This window comes from Desmodus rotundus, chromosome 9 (genome assembly GCF_022682495.2).
Source record: "Desmodus rotundus isolate HL8 chromosome 9, HLdesRot8A.1, whole genome shotgun sequence".
Taxonomy (NCBI): domain Eukaryota; kingdom Metazoa; phylum Chordata; class Mammalia; order Chiroptera; family Phyllostomidae; genus Desmodus; species Desmodus rotundus.
Window position 1 is genome coordinate 86,693,305 of NC_071395.1, and position 19,106 is coordinate 86,712,410.

The following is a 19,106-nucleotide window of genomic DNA, read 5'->3' on the forward strand; positions in this document are numbered from 1 at the left end:
CTTTTCCCTCCTGGTTTCTTTCTTCTTTAGGCAATTGTGGAGCTTTCTGAGGAGCAGGATGTGGGCAATTGCGATGAGGAGGCAGACACAACCATGCAGTGGAAACTCCTCTCTCACTCGGACGACCCGTAAAACTTGAAGATGGGTCATTCCTTGTTGATGTCCTATAATCTTATGTTTATGTAAAAATTTGCAATTTGTATAATTTAAGAAGTTGTTAACATCAAATATTAGGTGTGTTTTGTATATTTAGTTAATAAATGAATATATTTTAAAATTATTCTTCCTCTCAAACTCAGGGATGGTAGAAAATCTGGGATAAAAGCCACACAGAGTGTGAATGACGGTATCTGAAGAGCCAGACCCTGGGTGTTGAGGAAAGAAAACCACAAACTTGGAGTCTTTTGAAGCAAGACTCTTTGGAAATAATGACATTTACCACAACTTCTCTTGCTGAAATACGTGAGCGATGTAGTCAACAGCCAGAGGTGTTGCGATTGCTACATGCCAGATTGTGAAAATATCAAGTGTCCGAGCTTATTTTAATACCCACGTACGACCCGAGATCCTTCTTCTGAAACCTTTTCAGAAATTATTTTGAAGGTCACAGGGTCAGGAGACCCTTAGCTCCCAAATGGACAAGCCCCTGCATTGGAAAAGCTGTTCAACTACATTCTTTAAAAATAATGAATGCAGCAGCATTTATTCAGATTTAAACATTTTTTGAATAATATATTAAATTCTTATGATGGGGGGGGCTGATTTCCTTCTTTACCTCATCAGCAGTTGTCTGTGCATTTACTGCTATTTTAAAATAATTTTATCCTATATAAATACATGCCCGTGTGTATATCCACACACACACATCTTTTGTATTACTCAATTTTTAAGAAAAATTTGTGTCAGCTTTACATATTATTTTTTTCCTTAACAATAGCACATTCATTTTGAATATCACTAGAAAAATTTTTGAAAATGAAGCAGTATTTCTGCTGCTTTTTCTGGTGGTATGTCATATAACTTAAAAAAAATTATAATGCCCACTGAAGAAAACTTGTATAATGGGGAAAAACATAGAAAGGTGGACAAGAGAATCACTACAATTCCTTCATACCAAAAAACCCTAATGATTTGCTCCTTTCTTTAGTGCATTCTTTATATGTTGGAATCGTTATAGTGCATATAATTCCTAATTAGGGATATATGCATATTTGCTGATATAACATTGAAATTGTTTTAATTTACTTTTTAACTTATGGTGAGGTTGAAGCTTCATACTTTTGCATTTTATTTTGTGTTAATTATTTGTGTTTTTTCATTTTTGTGCTTTAATCTTTTTCTTATCTGTCTTATAAGCTTTTAATACAATTAAATATTTCATCTGTACATTTCTACATGTATCACATTATATCTGGAGCATTATATTTCTAAATCTATGATAAATGAACTATAGTTTATTGTTCATTTAGGAGCCTTAAGTGTCCTATAAAAGTAAATTCATATTATAGTGAGAGTTGAATTTATTTAAATTATTTATAAAACTCAATCATTAAATTCACCTGTCTTGTTCAAATGTATAAAACCACAACACATATAACCATTTCACATGATAATATAATGAAATTTTTGCTTGTATTCTTTATAAATTATAAATTTTATTAACTGTTATAGAAATAAGTTTACAAAGTACTGGATAACCAATACCAGATATAGTATGAATGTTTTAAAATATTAAACTGAGCATAGTTTGCTCAAACTATAATAATACGGTTGTTTTTGAAGCTAGTAACTTGGGTTTTTATTAGGATTATGTCCTAAGAGCAGATGAGTGGATACAAAAAGATGTCAGAATAAAACAAAAGAAAGGAATTTAAAAACAAAAACAAGAAAGAGTTATACCACCTCTAACTCTGCTATAGACGGACACTGTGCTAGTTTTGTTCTCTATTTTCCGTAATAGCCCTCTACACAAGGCTGACCACTGGGAACTGGGTCACCAACTTCTGCTTTGATGGATGGCTTCTAGTTGGGACTGCTCAGTCCCACAGGAAATAGCAACAAGAAATGTAAGGATATTGCTTCCCTTGTCCCCTCTTTGGGTACCAGCTCTCTATCAGCTGGTGTAACCTTCCAAGCCTATATACTCTTTGCCCTCATCCGGTTACACCCACCTGCTCCTGGCCCCTTAATACTGAGTGTCCACACTCAGCCTCCAGCAATTTATCACAATTGCCTTTGAGTGTTTGTTCCTACCAATTAATGGTTCTCCTGACTTCTGCTCCAGGTAAGTTGCTCTTGGCTTTGGTTCTCTGTGGTCACTTATGTAAAAGAATATACAAGTATTATCTATCTATCCCGGTTCCTTACACAGAGCTCCTAAAACCCTTGTGATTTTCTGAGCCAGAGAAGCATCTGACCACAGAGCTCCTAAATCTCTTGGAATTTCCTGGGTGGTCGGCACATCGTTTGTTCTAATGAGAGAACTCTGGGGGGCTCCTGAACCAGGGCTGGTCATCAGAGAACCACGCCATGATTAGAAACTTGGTACTTTTACCCTCACCTCCCACTCTCTGGAGATGGGAGAGGGTTTGAAAGTTGGGTTAATGATCCATCACGCCTACCTGGTGCAGCCTCCGTAAAAATCCCAGGGCACTGGATTGAGAGAACTTCCGGGCTGGCAAGCACATTCACCTGGTGGGAGGGCAGTGAATCCATGGGCACAAAAAGTTCTGGGGTTTGGGACCCTCCGAACCACATCCTATGTGTCTCTTCACCTGATTAGTCCTCTGAATCTTTTACCATATCCTTTATTATATAATAAAGCGAGGCCATACGCACATGCGGAGATAGAGTGGCCAGGTCGGTGTCAGGGGGTGAGGATTTGCCAGGTCTGCTTGACTCAGGAGCCCAGTGCCCTGTATTGGAACCCTGTTGGCGAAGTCTCGGTGGCAGCTCAGTTCAGACTGGGAGGACACAGAGACGCAAAGGCTGATGGGATTAAGGTGATGGTTTAGATGAAAATTGGGATCTTTGAACACACTTTATATGAGGTGGTCAGCTCTCCCTTACCTGAATGTATATTTGGGATGGATATTATGTGCAGCTAGAGATTGCTTCCCCTACCTGATACTGTAAGCAGAAAGCATGAAATCTTCCTTTGGGCCAGTCTTAATTTGTCCTGCTAAATGGGAACCAACAGAACTGCCTGAATGCATGCAGGTAGTTAATTTAAAACAACACAGAATATAGCGGGTCCTCAATTAACATAGGTTTGTGCAAAATTGTTTTTGTTATAAAGTTGATCAACTGCTGTAGGAACTCAACTCTTGCTTATATCAATTAGCCTATGGTAAAATAGGTGTCATCACAGTCATTTCACTTAAAGTCCCAGAACCTATTGACAAGTTACTGTATCGAGGATTTACTGTACCTAGTAGGCAAAAGGATTACCACTTTAATGACACATTAAAAGCTGAAGTGCTGAGTGCTGGTACCAATGAATTCTCTGAACAGTGACCCTTTGTGGCCAAAGAAAAAGGCTTATAGCTCATGGAGACTAACAATAGACTGTTAGTCTTCAATAAAGTTGGACCACCCGTGGCTTCAGCAGTCCTGGACATGGCTTTAACCATGTCCCCTCTTGCCCTACTCCAGTACCACCAAAAAAACCCACAGGCTGAAGTAGACTGATATTCAGTTATTGTTTTTTCAAACACTTTCTACTCCATCTTGGAAAGGAGCCAACGGTAGCTCACTCTCACATAGGAAAGGTCCCAGTTTGTGTCTGCTGTGCTGTCACAGCAGACTGTCATCATCTGGTCAGAAGGGACTCGGGTCTGATGCGGGTCTCCGGTGTAATAATGACACACCATATTGATGACATTATGGTGACATTGGAAACTGAAGAGCAGGCCAGGACTGATTTGAATGCAATGGTGACTCACATAACCAACTGAGGCTGGTTAATAAATCCAGCAAAGCTCTTAAGACCCGCCCTAATAGTAAAATTGTTAGGAATAACCTGGGCGGGAGCCTCCTGGGATATTCCACAAGCAACCAAATGCAAATGTCTGTTGCTAGGACCAAAAAAGAAGCTCAACCTTTGGTTAGTTTAATTTGATTTGGGGGAACGCATGTTCCACATCTGGAAATATTGCTAGCTCCTGTATATAAGACTACAAGAAAGAAATCCATATTGAGTGAGGACCTGGACCAAAGCAGGCCATGTTGGAATTACAAAACCAGTAGGTCTCTCCACACCTGTGGACCCTTGCGAGTCCAGGTTTCTGACCTGGGCTGTACCCTGAAATCTCAGCCTCTGAGGGGTCTAAGAAACCTCACTGATTTCAGTGTGCTTAGCTTTTTCTTGTTGTTAGGAAGGGAAGGATGACTGCCAAGCTGTTTACACGTCAGAGGTGAAGGAACTGAACTCTGAATATTGTTGGTTTCCAGTGAATTGACATTTAAATACCCACCTGGGACTTGCGGCTCCCGTATGGGACAGCACCCTTTCACAGCTCATCAGCACTCCTGTCCTCATCCTGACTTGAAGATTCCTAGGGAACACAGCTCTGATCGTGCCTCTTTGTTCTCCCATATAGTTGCTGGTTGATACTTGAGTTCCCACATTATGTTAACATCTCCCCATGCACAAATCCGTCATTGTCATCATTATTTTGCCTGGTCAATATCCATGAAGTTTACCTTAGTTTCCAGCATCTGACTAGTTGTCATTTGGTTCAATGTTCTTGTTCTTGGAGGATAACTCTTTCAGAGTTAGTTCTAAAAGAGAAAACCCATATTTTACTTGAAGATGTGATTACTTAATCCTGCACACGAATAGGATTTCAGCTGGTTTATCAATCAGCCTTGCCAAGCCCCCTCCCAAATTTACTGGCTTAAATTAGCAATCATTTTGGCTTCGTTTCCTTGCTTTCTTCTGCCACCTGGATATTTATTTTTCTTGAATCTGATCTCTACTTTTGTTATATTTTTATTCAGCCATTTTATGTCTCTTTTGAGGGAGCAAATGTATCAGCGCAGTCCATCAATTGGTTGAAATCTTGCAATTGTCTTTTAAAATGACACTGTGTGCTGTATTGGTGCAAACGACCCGTTGAGAAGTAAACTACCCCAACATTTTCTCCCACTTTGTAAGGTTTACACTAAGTAAACCAGAGAACTTGCAAAAATTACTCCTGGGGTAGGTCTAGAGGAGCAATGATTGTATATTGTAAATAATACTTTTAGGTGACAGAACACATTTTGTTTGAAGTTCTCATGAACTTCATGAGAATATTCATGGAATATTTTACCAAAAGGCTGAGCATCTGACCTTCTTATATAATAGTAAATAATTTCTATGAAAGAAAAAAGCTCATGCAAAATTTAAGCCATATGGACTCAATCAAATATCTGAAAGACATGTAGAAAAGATTAGTAGCCAACCATATCGTTGAATAAGGCTTAGATTTCCTAGTCTGTACCAGTGAGAGGAGTCTGGGATTTTCCAGCTCCGTTCTGGCGTTCCGCGCTGGGGCCGGCATCCACCGTAACAAACTCACTTCACTCTTGGCATGCTGCCCTGAGTTATCTTCCCCCCACTGCCCACCACGGCAATTCGACGTCAGTGATGCTTAGTTCTTTCAAACCTGATGAGCTGTGTAGCTTCTGTGAATCTACCCATAACCTGGAATGATGTACCTCTGAGGAGCTCCAAGCTTCACGGTTCGACTTTTTTAAAGCATGGAAAAGGGAGAGAAAACTGTAGACCCAATGATTTTACAAATTCAAAATTGGTGAAGGTAGCAATATTAAATCCCATTTAGTGATGCCTTGGGCAAATGACCTTTTTGTAAAAAGGATGAAATAGCAAAAATATTCCAAAATTTAACAATACATGTCAATTCATGTACTTTTTGTCTTCCCGTTTTTGGCCTTTCTCCACCAGTACTGATGCCAGCGTCTTGAATTTGAGTCACTCGGATTGTTCGATAACTATGTTTTTCTTTCTTGCTCATTTTAAGCATTTTCGAGTCTTTACGTAATTCATTATTTATCAGCTTCAGTAGCCATTGATACCTTTATCGATCCACCAATGATTTTAGTTCAGTAATGAACGACTTGAAAATACGTCTATCAGCCATCAGTTCAGAGACAAACTTCCTAATTTTCCTTTTGTTTTAGGGAGAACTACCTACCACAGCAGGGCGTTGGGCCAGACTTGAGAGTTCATAACGTGTCTAAGGCAAATTTCATTCTCCTGATAGCTAATCCGAGACGCCTAACACTACACGCAGCTGCCAAGCACAGCTGTTGGTCTGTTCTCAGAATTTGCTTCCTACTTCACAGAAACGTATCTTCACTCTCAGGGGTGAAATCTTATTCTTATTTAATTACGAATCCGTTTATTTTAGGATAGCGAGAGGGACCCTCTTGGTGTAATGTAGATAGTAATTTCCAATAAATCTTTACAATATTTACGGAAAGCTCTGCTGTTCTTTTTTTCAATGACACTTTACATTCAATATTATTTTGTATTAGTTTCAGGTGTATGGCGTAGTGGTTAGACAATCGCATCCTTTACAAAGGGTTCCCGTCGATATTTTCAGCACCCACCTGGCACCATACACAGGTATTACAATACTGCGGACCAGATTTCCTGTGCTGTACACTTACATCGCTGCGACCGTTCTGTATCCACTGATCTGTACCCTTCAGTCTCTTCACTGCTTTCACCCAGACCCCCAGCCCCTCCCCACCTTCCCCTCTAGCAACCAACCACCACTCTGCTCTCTGCGTCTATGAGTCTTTCAATTTTCTTTGTTCCTTTATCTTGTTCTTTAAATTCCACAAAAAAATGAAATCATATGGTATTTGTCTTTCTCTGACTGACTTATTTCCCGCATATTACTCAGGGGTCAGATCTTGACTTCACACTGTCATACTTAAAAATTCTCTCAGTTCTCACTTTCACCTCCTTTTTTTCCCCCTTCTCCTTTTTAAGAAACTCTCCCTTCTCCTTTCTAAGACTGTCCTCTGTACTGGTTCTGATCCACTCCCTTCTATTCCCCTGTGAAAAAAAAATAATGTTCCATCTGTTACTTCATTTCTCCTGTATTTTTTGTTATTTCTTTTTCCTTCCTCTTCTAAAAACCATCTTCAAAAAACCTTGATCAAAACAACTCATTTTGGCCACCACCCATCCAAAATCTTTTTTTCAAAACCGGCCTTCCAGAAAAAAAAAAAGAGAGAGAGAGTTTTTCTTTTGTCTATTTTGCTTCCTCACCTTACATTTGACATTATACATTTAAAACTCAAAATATATGCACTGAGCAACTGTTATGTCCCCGAGTCTGTGATGTGGACGGCGATGGAGATCCTGTAGTAGCCCCTCAGCAGTGTACGACCTACGGGGGGTGGGGGGGAGACACACAGCTGTAGTCGTTATGGAAGGCCAGTTGGGAGGAGGGGTTCGTTCCAGGAGAACAATTGGAGGTAAATGTGAGTGTGGTGCATTCATTCAAAAAAAGTCATCATGTCTAAGTATGACTGGGGTAAGTCAAGGGCAGGCTGGAGAGAGAAGCAGGGACCGGATGATAAAACGTCTTGTGTTTTTCTTCAGAGAAACCAGAGGCTGTGGAAGTAGAGATGAGGGTAACATCATAAAAATTTAATTTGGAACAATTGTTTACATGTGATGTGAAAATGGATTGCTTTCTAGTTTAAGATGGTAAATAGGCAAAAGATAACACAAAGACAATAGATTTCAAATACCTAATGAACTTGCAGGAAAAAAGAATGGAAAGACTAAATAAAAGGAAGGCAATATCTGACCAAAGCATTAGCTAAAAATTTCCCAGAACTTAAAAAAAAGACACAATTTCTTTTATTGCAAGTGACCACAAAGTGCCATGCGGGGCAAAGGAAAAAAGCCAAAAACAAAAGCTACACCAGAGCACATTGTCATTAAATTTCATACACTTGTGGCTAAAGAGAAAATCCTAAAATAGCTTAGTGAGAAAAAGAAAATAGCTCAAATTAATGAGATGCAATGTTATGTAAGGATTCTTCTCAGCAAAACTAGATGTGAAAAGGCAGTAACATACTACTTTTAAAGTGAATGATTTAAGACATTTTCAGTCACAGTCAGAAACAGCAATGGAGCCCTGGCTGGTGTGGCTCCATGGATTGAGCACTGGCGTGTGAACCAAAGGGTCACAGGTTCGATTCCCAGTCAGGGCACATGCCTGGGTTGTGGGCCAGGTCCCCAGTGGGGGGCACATGAGAAGCAACCACACACTGATGTTTCGCTTCCTCTCTTTCTCCTTCCCTTCCCCTCTCTCTGAAAATAAATAAATAAAATCTTTTAAAAACAACAACAACAATGGAATAAAAAGACCTGAAACAACAAAGTAGCAGAAATACAGGTAGAGAAAACAGACAGATTTATTAGTCAGGTAATTTACAAATGGCCAAAAATTATATTAAAAGGTGCTTGACATCACAAGTAGTCTAAGAAATGTATGTTAAGTAATCAAGGTGGTAGGATTTTTTATCAGTCAGATTAGAAGGTTTTTAAGCCCCTGTAATTTCCAGTTTGGGCAAGGCTGTGATGGAGAGAGAATTACCAGCATTTAGTGGGCGCTCACTCAGTGCTGGGTGCTGTGCTAAATACTTTGCAGGTGTTGTTTTCTTTAATCCCTACCTTACCCCCCCCAAAAAATCCTAAACTTTTAAACCCTAAATGACCCTGTTGGGACTCTGTCTTACAGGTGAAGCAACCGAGGCCTCCAAGATAGGTCGCTTGCCCAGCATTGTAGAGTGAGTAGGGGGTAGAGCTAAGGTTTCAAGGTCAAGTATGATAAAGGGCTTAACCTGTAAAGGGTGGGATGGAGGCACCCCATGGGGGGTCGTGGCGGGAAGATAAGCAGAGATAGAGGCTGATTTTTTTTTTTTCACATTGCCAGAGTAATGTACATTCAAATCTGTTTGTCAAAATTTACGGGTGATGATTAGGAGGGTGAAATGCCAGAAAGTCCTGATCGGCCTCTCCAGGTGCGAGGAGAAGAAAAGGGCAAGGGGAACCTTAAAAAGGGAACAGGAAAAACGTGGTCAGTGTAGAAATGGAGAAATGGATAAACCACAGGAAAGCTCGATTTAGAAACTAGGAAATCAGATGACTGGATGAAATGGATGGGTTATCCTGCAGACCTACATTCCCTGCGGAAAGCAAATGGTTTGCAGACAAAGTGAAAAGAAAAAGTATACTGTTTCAAATGGTACTCTGTTAGCAGATAATAGAAGTAGGCCAAAAAAATACGTAAGAAGTGCAAATGCAAATAAAAATGAGTATCATACAAAGGATGTTTCAAGGCCAAAAAATAAAAAAGCATAAACAGGACAAAGAAAAATCAGTTTCCTATAGTTTTAGGAAACAGAGAGAAATTTTTGGAAAGTATGTGACAAGACCCAAACGCAGGCGGTGCGGCTGGGTCTGAGGAAGGACAAAAAGCCAGAACAGAAAAGTCCCTGGGAAACAAACGTTCTTTTTCTCTCTCTCTCACATCGCCTGTGTATTTTAACTTAACCAACAGATGCATTACATTGTGTAGTTGACTGCAAAACTGAGGATATAATGTTTCTTTACAAAGTGTTTCTCTAAGAGGAAAAGGAGATAGTTTACATGGTTGCTTACGAAATCTATTTTTCTTTTCATCTGCAGAGTACCTTTTAGAGGTATTAACGCCTTTTGAGGGGCATTTTTCTTATAGAAAATCTGAATCTAAAGTTGGAGACATCTATTTTATTTTATTTTATTTTTTCTATGTTTTGTGTATATTCCATAATTATTATGGAAAATAAGTTAGCCACATTAAAAGCTTTAACTAACAATAATAATGACTGCTTGGGATTATGTTTACATTAAGAAGAATTCATTGGAGCCAGTAGCTCACATGGTCATATCAAAAGAAAACACCTGCAAGCCAATATTCCTTCGGATGACTTTGTTCTCTTTTCTGGTTTCCTGTTCATGGAAGCGTTCTTTAAAGCAATTTTCAACCAGTGTGCTGAAATAAAGCATGCAACACCTGCCTTTAGCCAGGGGCACTCACCTCTTTTTTAAAAAATTGAATTTATTGTGATGACATTGGCTAATGAAATGATACAGGTTTCAGGTGTACAGTTCTACAATGCGTCCCCTGTATATTGCACTGTGTGTTTGCCACCCCAAGTCAAGTCTCCTTCCGTCACTATTTCCTTTTATCGCCTGTCTACCCTCTTCCACTCCCCCACCCCCTCTCCCTCTAGTAATCTCCATACCGTTGTCTGTGTCTGTGAGTTTTCTTTTTGCTTAATCCCCTCACCTTTTCGACATAACCCAGCCAAAACCCCCTCCTCTCTGATATCTGCCAGTCTGTTCTCTGTCTATGAGTCAATTTCTATTTTATTTGTTAGTTTATTTTATTCATTAGGTCCACATATCAGTGAGATCACATGGTACTTGTCGTTCTCTGACTGGCTTATTTCACTTAGCATAATGCTCTCCAGGTCCATCTATGCTGTCACAAAAGGTAAAATTTTGGCTATAATACTGCAATGAACATAGAGGTGTATATATCCTTTCAAATCAGTGTTTCAGGTTTCTTCGGATAAATTCCTAGCAGTGGAATTGCTGGGTCATAAGGTAGTTCCCTTCTGAATTTTTTGAGGAATCTCCACAGTTTCCACAGTGGCTACACCAATCTGCATTTCCACCAACAGGACACTAGGCTTCTCTACATCCTTTCCAACACTTGCTGTTTGTTGATTTATTGATATGTCCATTCAGACAGGTGTGAGGTGATATCTCATTGTGGCTTTAATTTGCGTTTTCCTGATGATTAGTGTCATTGAGCATCTTTTCATGTCTATTGATCTGTGTGTCCTCTTTGAAGAAGTATCTACTCAGGTCTTTTGCCCATTGTGTGTGTGTGTGTGTGTGTGTGTGTGTGTGTGTGTGTTCAGTTATATAAGTTCTTTATATGCTTTAGATATTAACCCCTTATCAGATGTGTCATTGGAGAATATGTTCTCTCTTTTAGTAGGTTGCCTTTTGTTGATGGTTTCTTCGCTGTACAAAACTTTTTAGTTTGATGTAGTCCCATTTGCTTATTTTCTTGTTTCCCTTGCCTGAGGAGCATATCAGAAAAAATATTGTTATTAGAATTGTCTGAGATTTTACTGCCTATGTTTTCTTTTAGGATTTTTTAAATGGTTTTGATCCTAACATTTAAGTCTTTAATTTATTTTGAGTTTATTCCTGTGTATGGTGTAAAAAGGTGATCTAGTTTCATTTTTTACACATATCTGTCCAATTTTCTCAACATCATTTGTTGAATAAAGTATCTTTATCCCAGTGTATGTTTTTGCCTCCTTTGTCAAATATTAAGTGACCATAAGGGCATAGGTTTATTTCTGGGCTCTCCATTCTGTTCCATTGATCTATGTGTCTGTTTTTATGCCAGCACCATGCTGTTTTGATTACAATCGCCTTGTAGTATAGTTTGATATTAGGTAGCATGATGCCTCCAACTTTGTTCTTTCTCAAGATTGCTGTGGCTATTCATGTTCTTTTGTGGTTCCATATAAATTTTTGGAATATTTATTCTAGTTTGGTTACATATACTATTGGTATCTTGACAGGAATTACATTGAATCTATAAATTGCTTTAGGTAATATGGACATTTTAATGATGTTAATTCTTCCTACCCATGAACATAGTATATGCTTCCATTTATTTATATCTTCTTCAATTTCTTTCTTTAGTGTCTTATAATTATTCAGGAACAGGTGTTTTACATCCTTGTTAAATTTATTTCTGGGTATTTTGTTTTATTTTTTTTGAAATAAGTGGTATTTATTCCAGGGACGCAAGATTGGTACAATATCCATAAATCAATAAACGTGATATACCACATAAACAAAATGAAGGATAAAAAGCTACATGCTCATATCAATAGATGCAGAAAAAGCATTTGATAAAGTCCAGCAATCATTTATGATAAAAACTCTCAGCAAAGTGGGAATAGAGGAAACATACCTCAATAAAAGGCATATATGACAAACCCCTAGCCAACATCATACTCTATGGGCAAAAACCACAAGCATTTTCCTTAAGATTGGGAATAGGGATATCTGCTTTCACCTCTCTTATTTCACATAGTACTGGAAGTCCTCGCCACAGCAATCAGACAAGAAGAAGAAATAAGAGTCATCCAAATTGAAAAGAAAGAAGTAAAACTGTCATTATTTTCTGATGACATGATACTGTATACAGAGAACCCTACAGATTCCACCAAAAAAATACTAGAACTGATCAACGAATTCAGTAAAGTAGCAGAATACAAAATAAATATCCAGAAATCAGTTTCACTTTATACACTAATAATGAACTAAAAGAAAGGGAATCTGAGAAAACAACGCCATTAACAATTGCTTCCAAAAATAAAAATAAAACACCTAGGAATAAATTTAATCAGTCTCTCTCTTTCTCAGGGTGCTGGGCCACTTCATTCTTCTCTCTCTGCAAATCAGGTTTTTCTGCATTGGCACGCACAGCGTTGAGGAGAGCACAGAGGTCCCATGATGCTGGGTATTGGGTTGGCCAAAAAGTTCATTTGGTTTTTTCCATGAGAGGGCTGTAGTTGTGCTTAACTGTCTCTAACTTCATTCGAAAGAATTTTGTTAGATTGCATTGTGACAGCTGTCGTATCAGTGTTCATTAAAAAAAATAAAACATCAAAATTGGTGAATTTTTGTGTAGCCACTTTAATATTGAATATGGAAGGAAATATGCAACATTTTCAGTGTATTATGCTTTATTATTTCAAGAAAGGTAAAAACGCAACTGAAATGCAAAAAAAAATTGTGCAGTGTATGGAGAAGATGCTGTGACTGACTGGATATGTCAAAAGTGGTTTGTGACATTTCATGCTGGAGATTTCTCGCAGGACCATGCTCCACAGTCAGGTCGCCAGTTGAAGTTGATAGCGATCAAATGGAGACATTAACTGAGAACAATCAACGTTACACCACAAAGGAGATAGCTGATACACTCAAAATATCCTGATCAATAAGGTCACTGATGAAAATGAAAAAATGTGTCATTTACTTTACAGAAAGAAACATATGGACTTTTTGACCAACCCAATATTTCCTGTACATAGCCAGAAAAGAGTCTCAGAGGAATATTTTAGCCCAGCACCAAGTCCATCGCGTGAAATCTATACGGCTTCTAGCACTGGAGAATACTGCTGCAAAATATATGAAGCCAAAGGCAAGGAGAGTTGTACAGTGCGTGCCCCTAAAGTGAGAATCGCTGAATGAACAGGCACACATGTGCGGGACAGCACAGCATTTCCTTGTGCTCACAGGCCGGAGACGGTCTGGGTTTAACCCATGTTCTGTTACTTGCCAGTTGTGTAAATTCGGACAAGTTATTTAAACTGTCTGGGTCTCGCTTTCTTTTAATCTGTAACGTGGGGGTTGATTATAATAGTGCCTACCACATGAGATTATTATCTTGATTAAATGTGTTAATATTTAAGTGTGTTTGGCACATAGAAAATGTCATGTGTGGTTGCTAAGTAATACATTATGCTACAAAGTCAGTGCCATTCCACTTTTGGACTCCCAATGAGACTATTCTTTTTCTTTTTTTTATTTTTATTTTTAAAAATATTTTACTTATTTATTTTTAGAGAAAGGGGAAGGGAGGGAGAAAGGGAGAGAAACATCAACGTGTGGTTGTCCCTCACATGCGCCTTTACTGGGGGCCTGGCCTGCAATCCAGGCATGTGCCCTGACTGGGAATCAAACTAGCGACCCTCTGCTTAGCAGTCCAGTGCTCAGTCCTCCAAGCCATACCAGCCAGGGCAAGACTTTTCTTTTTAAATTGTCCGGCTAATACTAAAGCTTATTTAGAAGCATGAAGACATATGACTTTGATTAAGAAAACATTGAAAAGGAAGATTAATGAGAGTGGGCTTGCTCTGTTCTAGTGTTGCAGAGGTTACATAGCAGCATGTGAAGGAAGAGTCAATTTGTTTAAGGAAAAGAATAGACCCCGAAAGTCCACTAGGTCCAGAACTCATCAGCTCTATCCCAGACACAAAGTTCTAGGAAAAATTTACCGCAAACAATTTCCTATATTATATTCCCTGTGTGCAAAATGCTGGTGATGTTATTAAATGTGATAATTTTGTATTATCTGCAGAAGACAGTAGACATACAGAAAAAATCAGAGTCCTCTTTTTCAAAATGTTTGACAGTCTCATGTGTTAATGAGTTCAATCTGCTTCTACTTTGCTTGCTGAGCAATTTCTAAACACATATAACTAACCAAAGAGTAAACATAATAGGATAAATATTGAGGGGATGGGAAATAGGTAAGGAAGATTTCATGGGACGCACTTGGAAAGTGGGACTCAGAGTCTATCGATCTAAGAATTGCATGCAAACACATCCTTTCTTTCTCAACTGTGTATTCAGGAAGTAATGACAGCTCCGAAGAACTTAGACTTCCCGACCTCAGGAGGAAAGGTAGTGGTTCTTACTTTTTCTCCTTTCTTCTTCAGCTAAGACAAACTTTATGAATTACAAGAAGTTTTGAAACTGCCTTGTCTTCCACTTACATGAGTTGTTCAAAAAAGATAGAATGGCAGCTCTTTCCTGTTAAAAATATTTTGTCAACAATACGGAAAATAGGACATGCTAAAAATCGGTAGTTGCTCACAGAGGAAGTGGTTTGTTTTCTGGGACTTGTGGCAGAAATAACTAACCTATGGAGTGCAGGTTGTTTTCAAAAATTGTTTTTTACTTTTCTATGACATTGCTCTAAGGTTTGTCCTATTTTGCATTCCAAGAAAGATGCTACAGATAGCAGGCACACAATGCAACTGAGGTACAGATAAAAATTTAGAGTTCATTTTGTTATCCTGAAAAAAATCACATTGCTTCATTGCCACGTGTCCAAGTCCAGGTTTTAAGAAGTAAATTTCAGTGGAAGGTTTAGAGTTACTTTCTGACCTGATTAGTATATTTCTAGCTATTTTTTCTACCTTTCTATTTTATTTGTTAATTTTTTATTTATTGATTTTAGAGAGAGAGAGAGGCAGTGGGGAGAGAGAGAGAAAGAGAGAAACATCGATTTGTTGTTCCACTTATTCACGCTTTTATTAGTTGTTTCTTGTAGGTGCCCTGACCAGAAGTCGAATCCGCAACCTTGGTGTATTGGGATGTTGCTCTAACCAACTAAGCTACCCAACCATGCTAGTCTATTTTTTCCCCCTCCACTTCTCCCTGCTGTGCTCTTCACTGAACTCTTTACGTATGTTTCTTTAAAAGATTGTTTTGGGGGATCAAGTCTCCCATTAGGACCTTGTATGAAAAAGCTAATTGAAAAAGACTAAATTCTTTCTGGTTTGATAGTTCGTAACATTTTGATCTGTCCAGCCAGCCATCTGCAACTACAAATTCCCTGCTGAGGAACTGGCGGGGAGACAAAGAAATGGAAAACTGTAAAGAAGTCACCATGTGATGTGAGCAGCGAGTTTTTGGCAGCCTGGCTGATTTAAGACCATAATCCTTTTCGGAAATCAGTCTAAAACGGAACTATTCACAATAAACATGAAATTAAAAGCAAGATGTAGTAGCGACCTAAAAGGAATGTGAATTCTTCTCCAGGACATGCAGAGACCCATGGATGAACTGTTTCTAGATTCTTGTTCCAGACTTCCTGACAGTAAGTTAACCTCTAAATTGTGTTGTTTTGCGTGTGGAAATATAACCTACGACTTCAAACAGGAAATGCCAAACATTTGGATGGAAACTGTTAAATGCAGTAAGTGCTTCATGAGTCATTTTGATTTTTCAAATCATCTGAGTATTTCATATTGTGTGGGTAAATAATCAGTTGGAAAGCTAAGATTTTTCCCCTCATTTTTACCCCATGACTAAGAGCATATTTGGACAAATAGCATATATTATCTAATAAGCCACTGGAGAAATTGAAAGGAATGTAACTTTATGTTTCCTCTTTGCAAGTATGAGCTATTTGCCAAGTTATTAGAATTAATTGTTCTTTACTGTTCGTTTTCAATTTTACTGCCAGAGGATTTGTAGGCATTGAGGAATATACACGATTTTAGAGTTTTGAACTGTTTTAAATCGCTTGAGAATATTTTCATCCAGAAAACTTGGGGCAATATTTTTATTGACCTTGTTTATCATAAGAATTTTGATCTAATTTGTTATGCATTGTATTCATTCTCTAAATACTAGGAATTCTGTCTGGTACGACATGACTGGAGTTTTATAGCCAAGGTATTTATTATTTCAACATCGCATGACTTCCAGAGCAGTTTAAGCTAGTTAGGCATTTCGTGCTACTGTGCTGAGTAGTGTTAGTTCCTGGTGTTCACATCAGGGTGTGCAGTGGAAAACAAAATCAATCTGAACAGTGAGAAATAAATAGCCACAGTTGTGACAATTAGATCATGTTAATTATTCTTTACCCATAAATAATTTTCAACAAATGCACTAATCCACAGAAAGAAAGACTAGGCGCCTGGGCAATGCATTTAACCCTTTGGGATACCGCAGCAGTGACTTCCTAACCCGAAATGTTGCAGTTGGTTCGAGTTGAGCCTTCTGGCTATTGCAGCCTGCTCTGGTGCCCTGTCGTCAGGTGCTCGCCCACAGAGCTTCTGAATCCCGTTCACCCCCGGGCGGTTTGTAAACATAAATTCATGCCCTGTGTTCCATAAATGGCACATCATGGACGGAAGCCCTGGCCTTAAGACGATGTTAGACTTTTGTCCTGCCTGGTTCCCAGTCTTCCTTTCATGCTCCTGTATTAGTTTTATATTGCTGCTCTGACTAACGACCTCATACTTAATGGCTTAAAACGAAACAGATTTACCATCTTAGAGTTTGGGGGGTAAGGAGTGTGAGGTGAGTCTTCACTGGACTAAACTCAAGGTGTTGGCAGGGCTGCGTTCCTTTCCGGAGGATGTACGCAAGGATCTGTTTTCCTGCTGTTACAGCTTCTAGAGGCTTCCCCCTTCCCCGACTAACCCCTTTTCCCCCATCGTCAAAGCCAGCAATGATTCAGTCCTAATAACATCCCACCACTCTGACCCCTCTTCTGCCCCCTTGTGGTTGCATTGGGTCCACCCAGATGACCCAGGATTACCTCCCTGATTTAAAATCAGTCGGCTAGGGAACTTACTCCCATTTTACGCCATACCTTAATTCTCTTTTGCTGTATAATATAATATGTTCCCAAATTCTGGGATTAGAATAGGACCATTATTCTGCATACCAGTTCTCTTTAATTACTCCTTGATTTAAGTAGCAACAGCACAGTATTGCCGGCAATAAAGTATAATTAGGTTCTGTCTTCGGCAGTGCCCCCATCCCAGGCTGACTTGAGTAAGTGATCTTCCCATTTGAGTTGCCTCCTGAGTCACCAGCAGGGGACCGTACAGTTATGCCTTTGCCCATGGGTAAAATCCGTGTTTTAGTCTTTGAACCCAAGAGCCAAGAGCAACCTCACTGGTAAAATAAGGAAAGAGACAATCGCAACCCGGTGGTTTCCATCCTTGTTTAATATGGTACCAAAGGAGGGTACCACTACCTTTAAACCCCAGGCTTCATTGGCTAACGAGACTTGTGCTCCACGCACTATCCTTGGAACATTTCCTGGGCCAATTCCCTCTCTTCGAATGTTGGGCTCGTTAACTAAGATCAGGTCTTACGTTTTCTTTATCAACTAAGATAAATCATGGGTGTTCACATGCTACAAGTTTCAGAGTCTTTTTGTTATTCTGCCTTATGGGAAATTAATGAGATATGCCCCGTGCAGGGCAATTACATAGCGCCTTCTGGGAAATATACTAGTAGTTCTTGGGCTGCACTAAGACGATCATATAAATGATGACGTGACACCACGACTACCAGATCGAGTGTCACATCTGAAATCTACTGCCTTCACTAGGTCTGAAGTGAACAGTTCATGGCCCTTAGCAGAGAAGTCCTGAATGTTGGTAGTTGTACAGGTTTTAGACTAGAATTAGAATGCTCTGTGCAAACAATTCTATAAAGAGTCGCTGATGACTTGGCCCACCTATTGGAAACTGACAGTCTGACTGAGCGGTGGATCTGTGTGTAAGCCTGAAGGCTAGTTCTCCTCCTGCAAGGCCAAGGTTGAACCATAAAATGGAGTGAAGGGATACTTGCCGCTCACTGACAACAGCAGAGCAACCTGGGTGCCTGCAAATAATTATGCCTATATTGCCTAGAAAGCATTTCCAGTTCAAGGACCTCCAAGGACAAATGTATATATCTGATTCTTGTATCTGTGATCAGTTCACCCCTGATCCACATTGCCGCCTCCCTCCCGTGCATTCAAATGCATGGCTGAGGTCCATATGCATGAGGGCCTGATAATTATATGGGGTGCTCTTTTCTACTGGCAATAAAACTGCACCATCTACTTTGTAAGAATCCAAGTGTAGTAGGGATGGGGTTAAATCATATTCTAGTTTTGTTGCAAATAGATTTTCTTTGGTGTTCTTCTTTCGTTTTGTCTATCTGGGTGGATTTTTCAAAAGGAAGTTGAACAAATCACTTTTCCAATTCTACTTTGAAGATATTGGGCTGATTTTTATTTCATTAAAAACAGTTTACTCCCTCCCAAACTACTCCATATCTGTCCTGTAAACTTGATTCTCTATAGACTTTTCCCTTTATCCTTTCATTTCATAAATACTACTTTTGATATTTCTATGTCGCTATATTTGGCACTTGGAGAGCCTTTGGGAGATATGCATGTCTTCCCACTACTTTGAAAAATTATTTCCATTGTGTTTTTTACAATGTATTCTTCTTGCAACTGTATTTTCTTTTTTTGGATATTGCATCACCAAATACTTTACTTTTTAATTATTTTTCTCTTCATTTTAGTTATTTTGAATCTCGTTATTTTCAAATATGTTTGAATTTTCTTTGAAAAATTGGGAGGACTACAAAATTTTCTCTGTATCATGGAAGATGTTATGTT

General features: G+C 39.0%; 2 protein-coding genes across 7 annotated transcripts in view; both read left to right on the forward strand.

Moving 5' to 3' along the window:
• ABCA6 (ATP binding cassette subfamily A member 6) overlaps positions 1 to 1,731 on the forward strand; it is a 52,977-nt gene extending 51,246 nt beyond the window's left edge. For 4 of the 5 annotated variants that reach the window (XM_045182468.3, XM_024573392.4, XM_045182470.3 and 1 more), the window contains one exon: positions 31 to 1,731. In XM_045182468.3, coding sequence (XP_045038403.2) covers positions 31 to 132 — 102 coding nt within the window. In that variant the 3' untranslated portion in view covers positions 133 to 1,731. The remainder of the gene's footprint in view (positions 1 to 30) is intronic. The other variant, XM_045182472.3, reaches the window with a different exon arrangement.
• A 12,740-nt stretch (positions 1,732 to 14,471) lies between these two features.
• Positions 14,472 to 19,106, forward strand: part of ABCA9 (ATP binding cassette subfamily A member 9) — a 55,094-nt gene continuing 50,459 nt past the window's right edge. Inside the window, exons 1-2 of one of the 2 annotated variants that reach the window (XM_045182437.3) lie at positions 14,472 to 14,584; positions 15,497 to 15,785. The gene's annotated coding sequence lies outside the window, so the exon portion shown is untranslated. The remainder of the gene's footprint in view (positions 14,585 to 15,496; positions 15,786 to 19,106) is intronic. The other variant, XM_045182435.3, reaches the window with a different exon arrangement.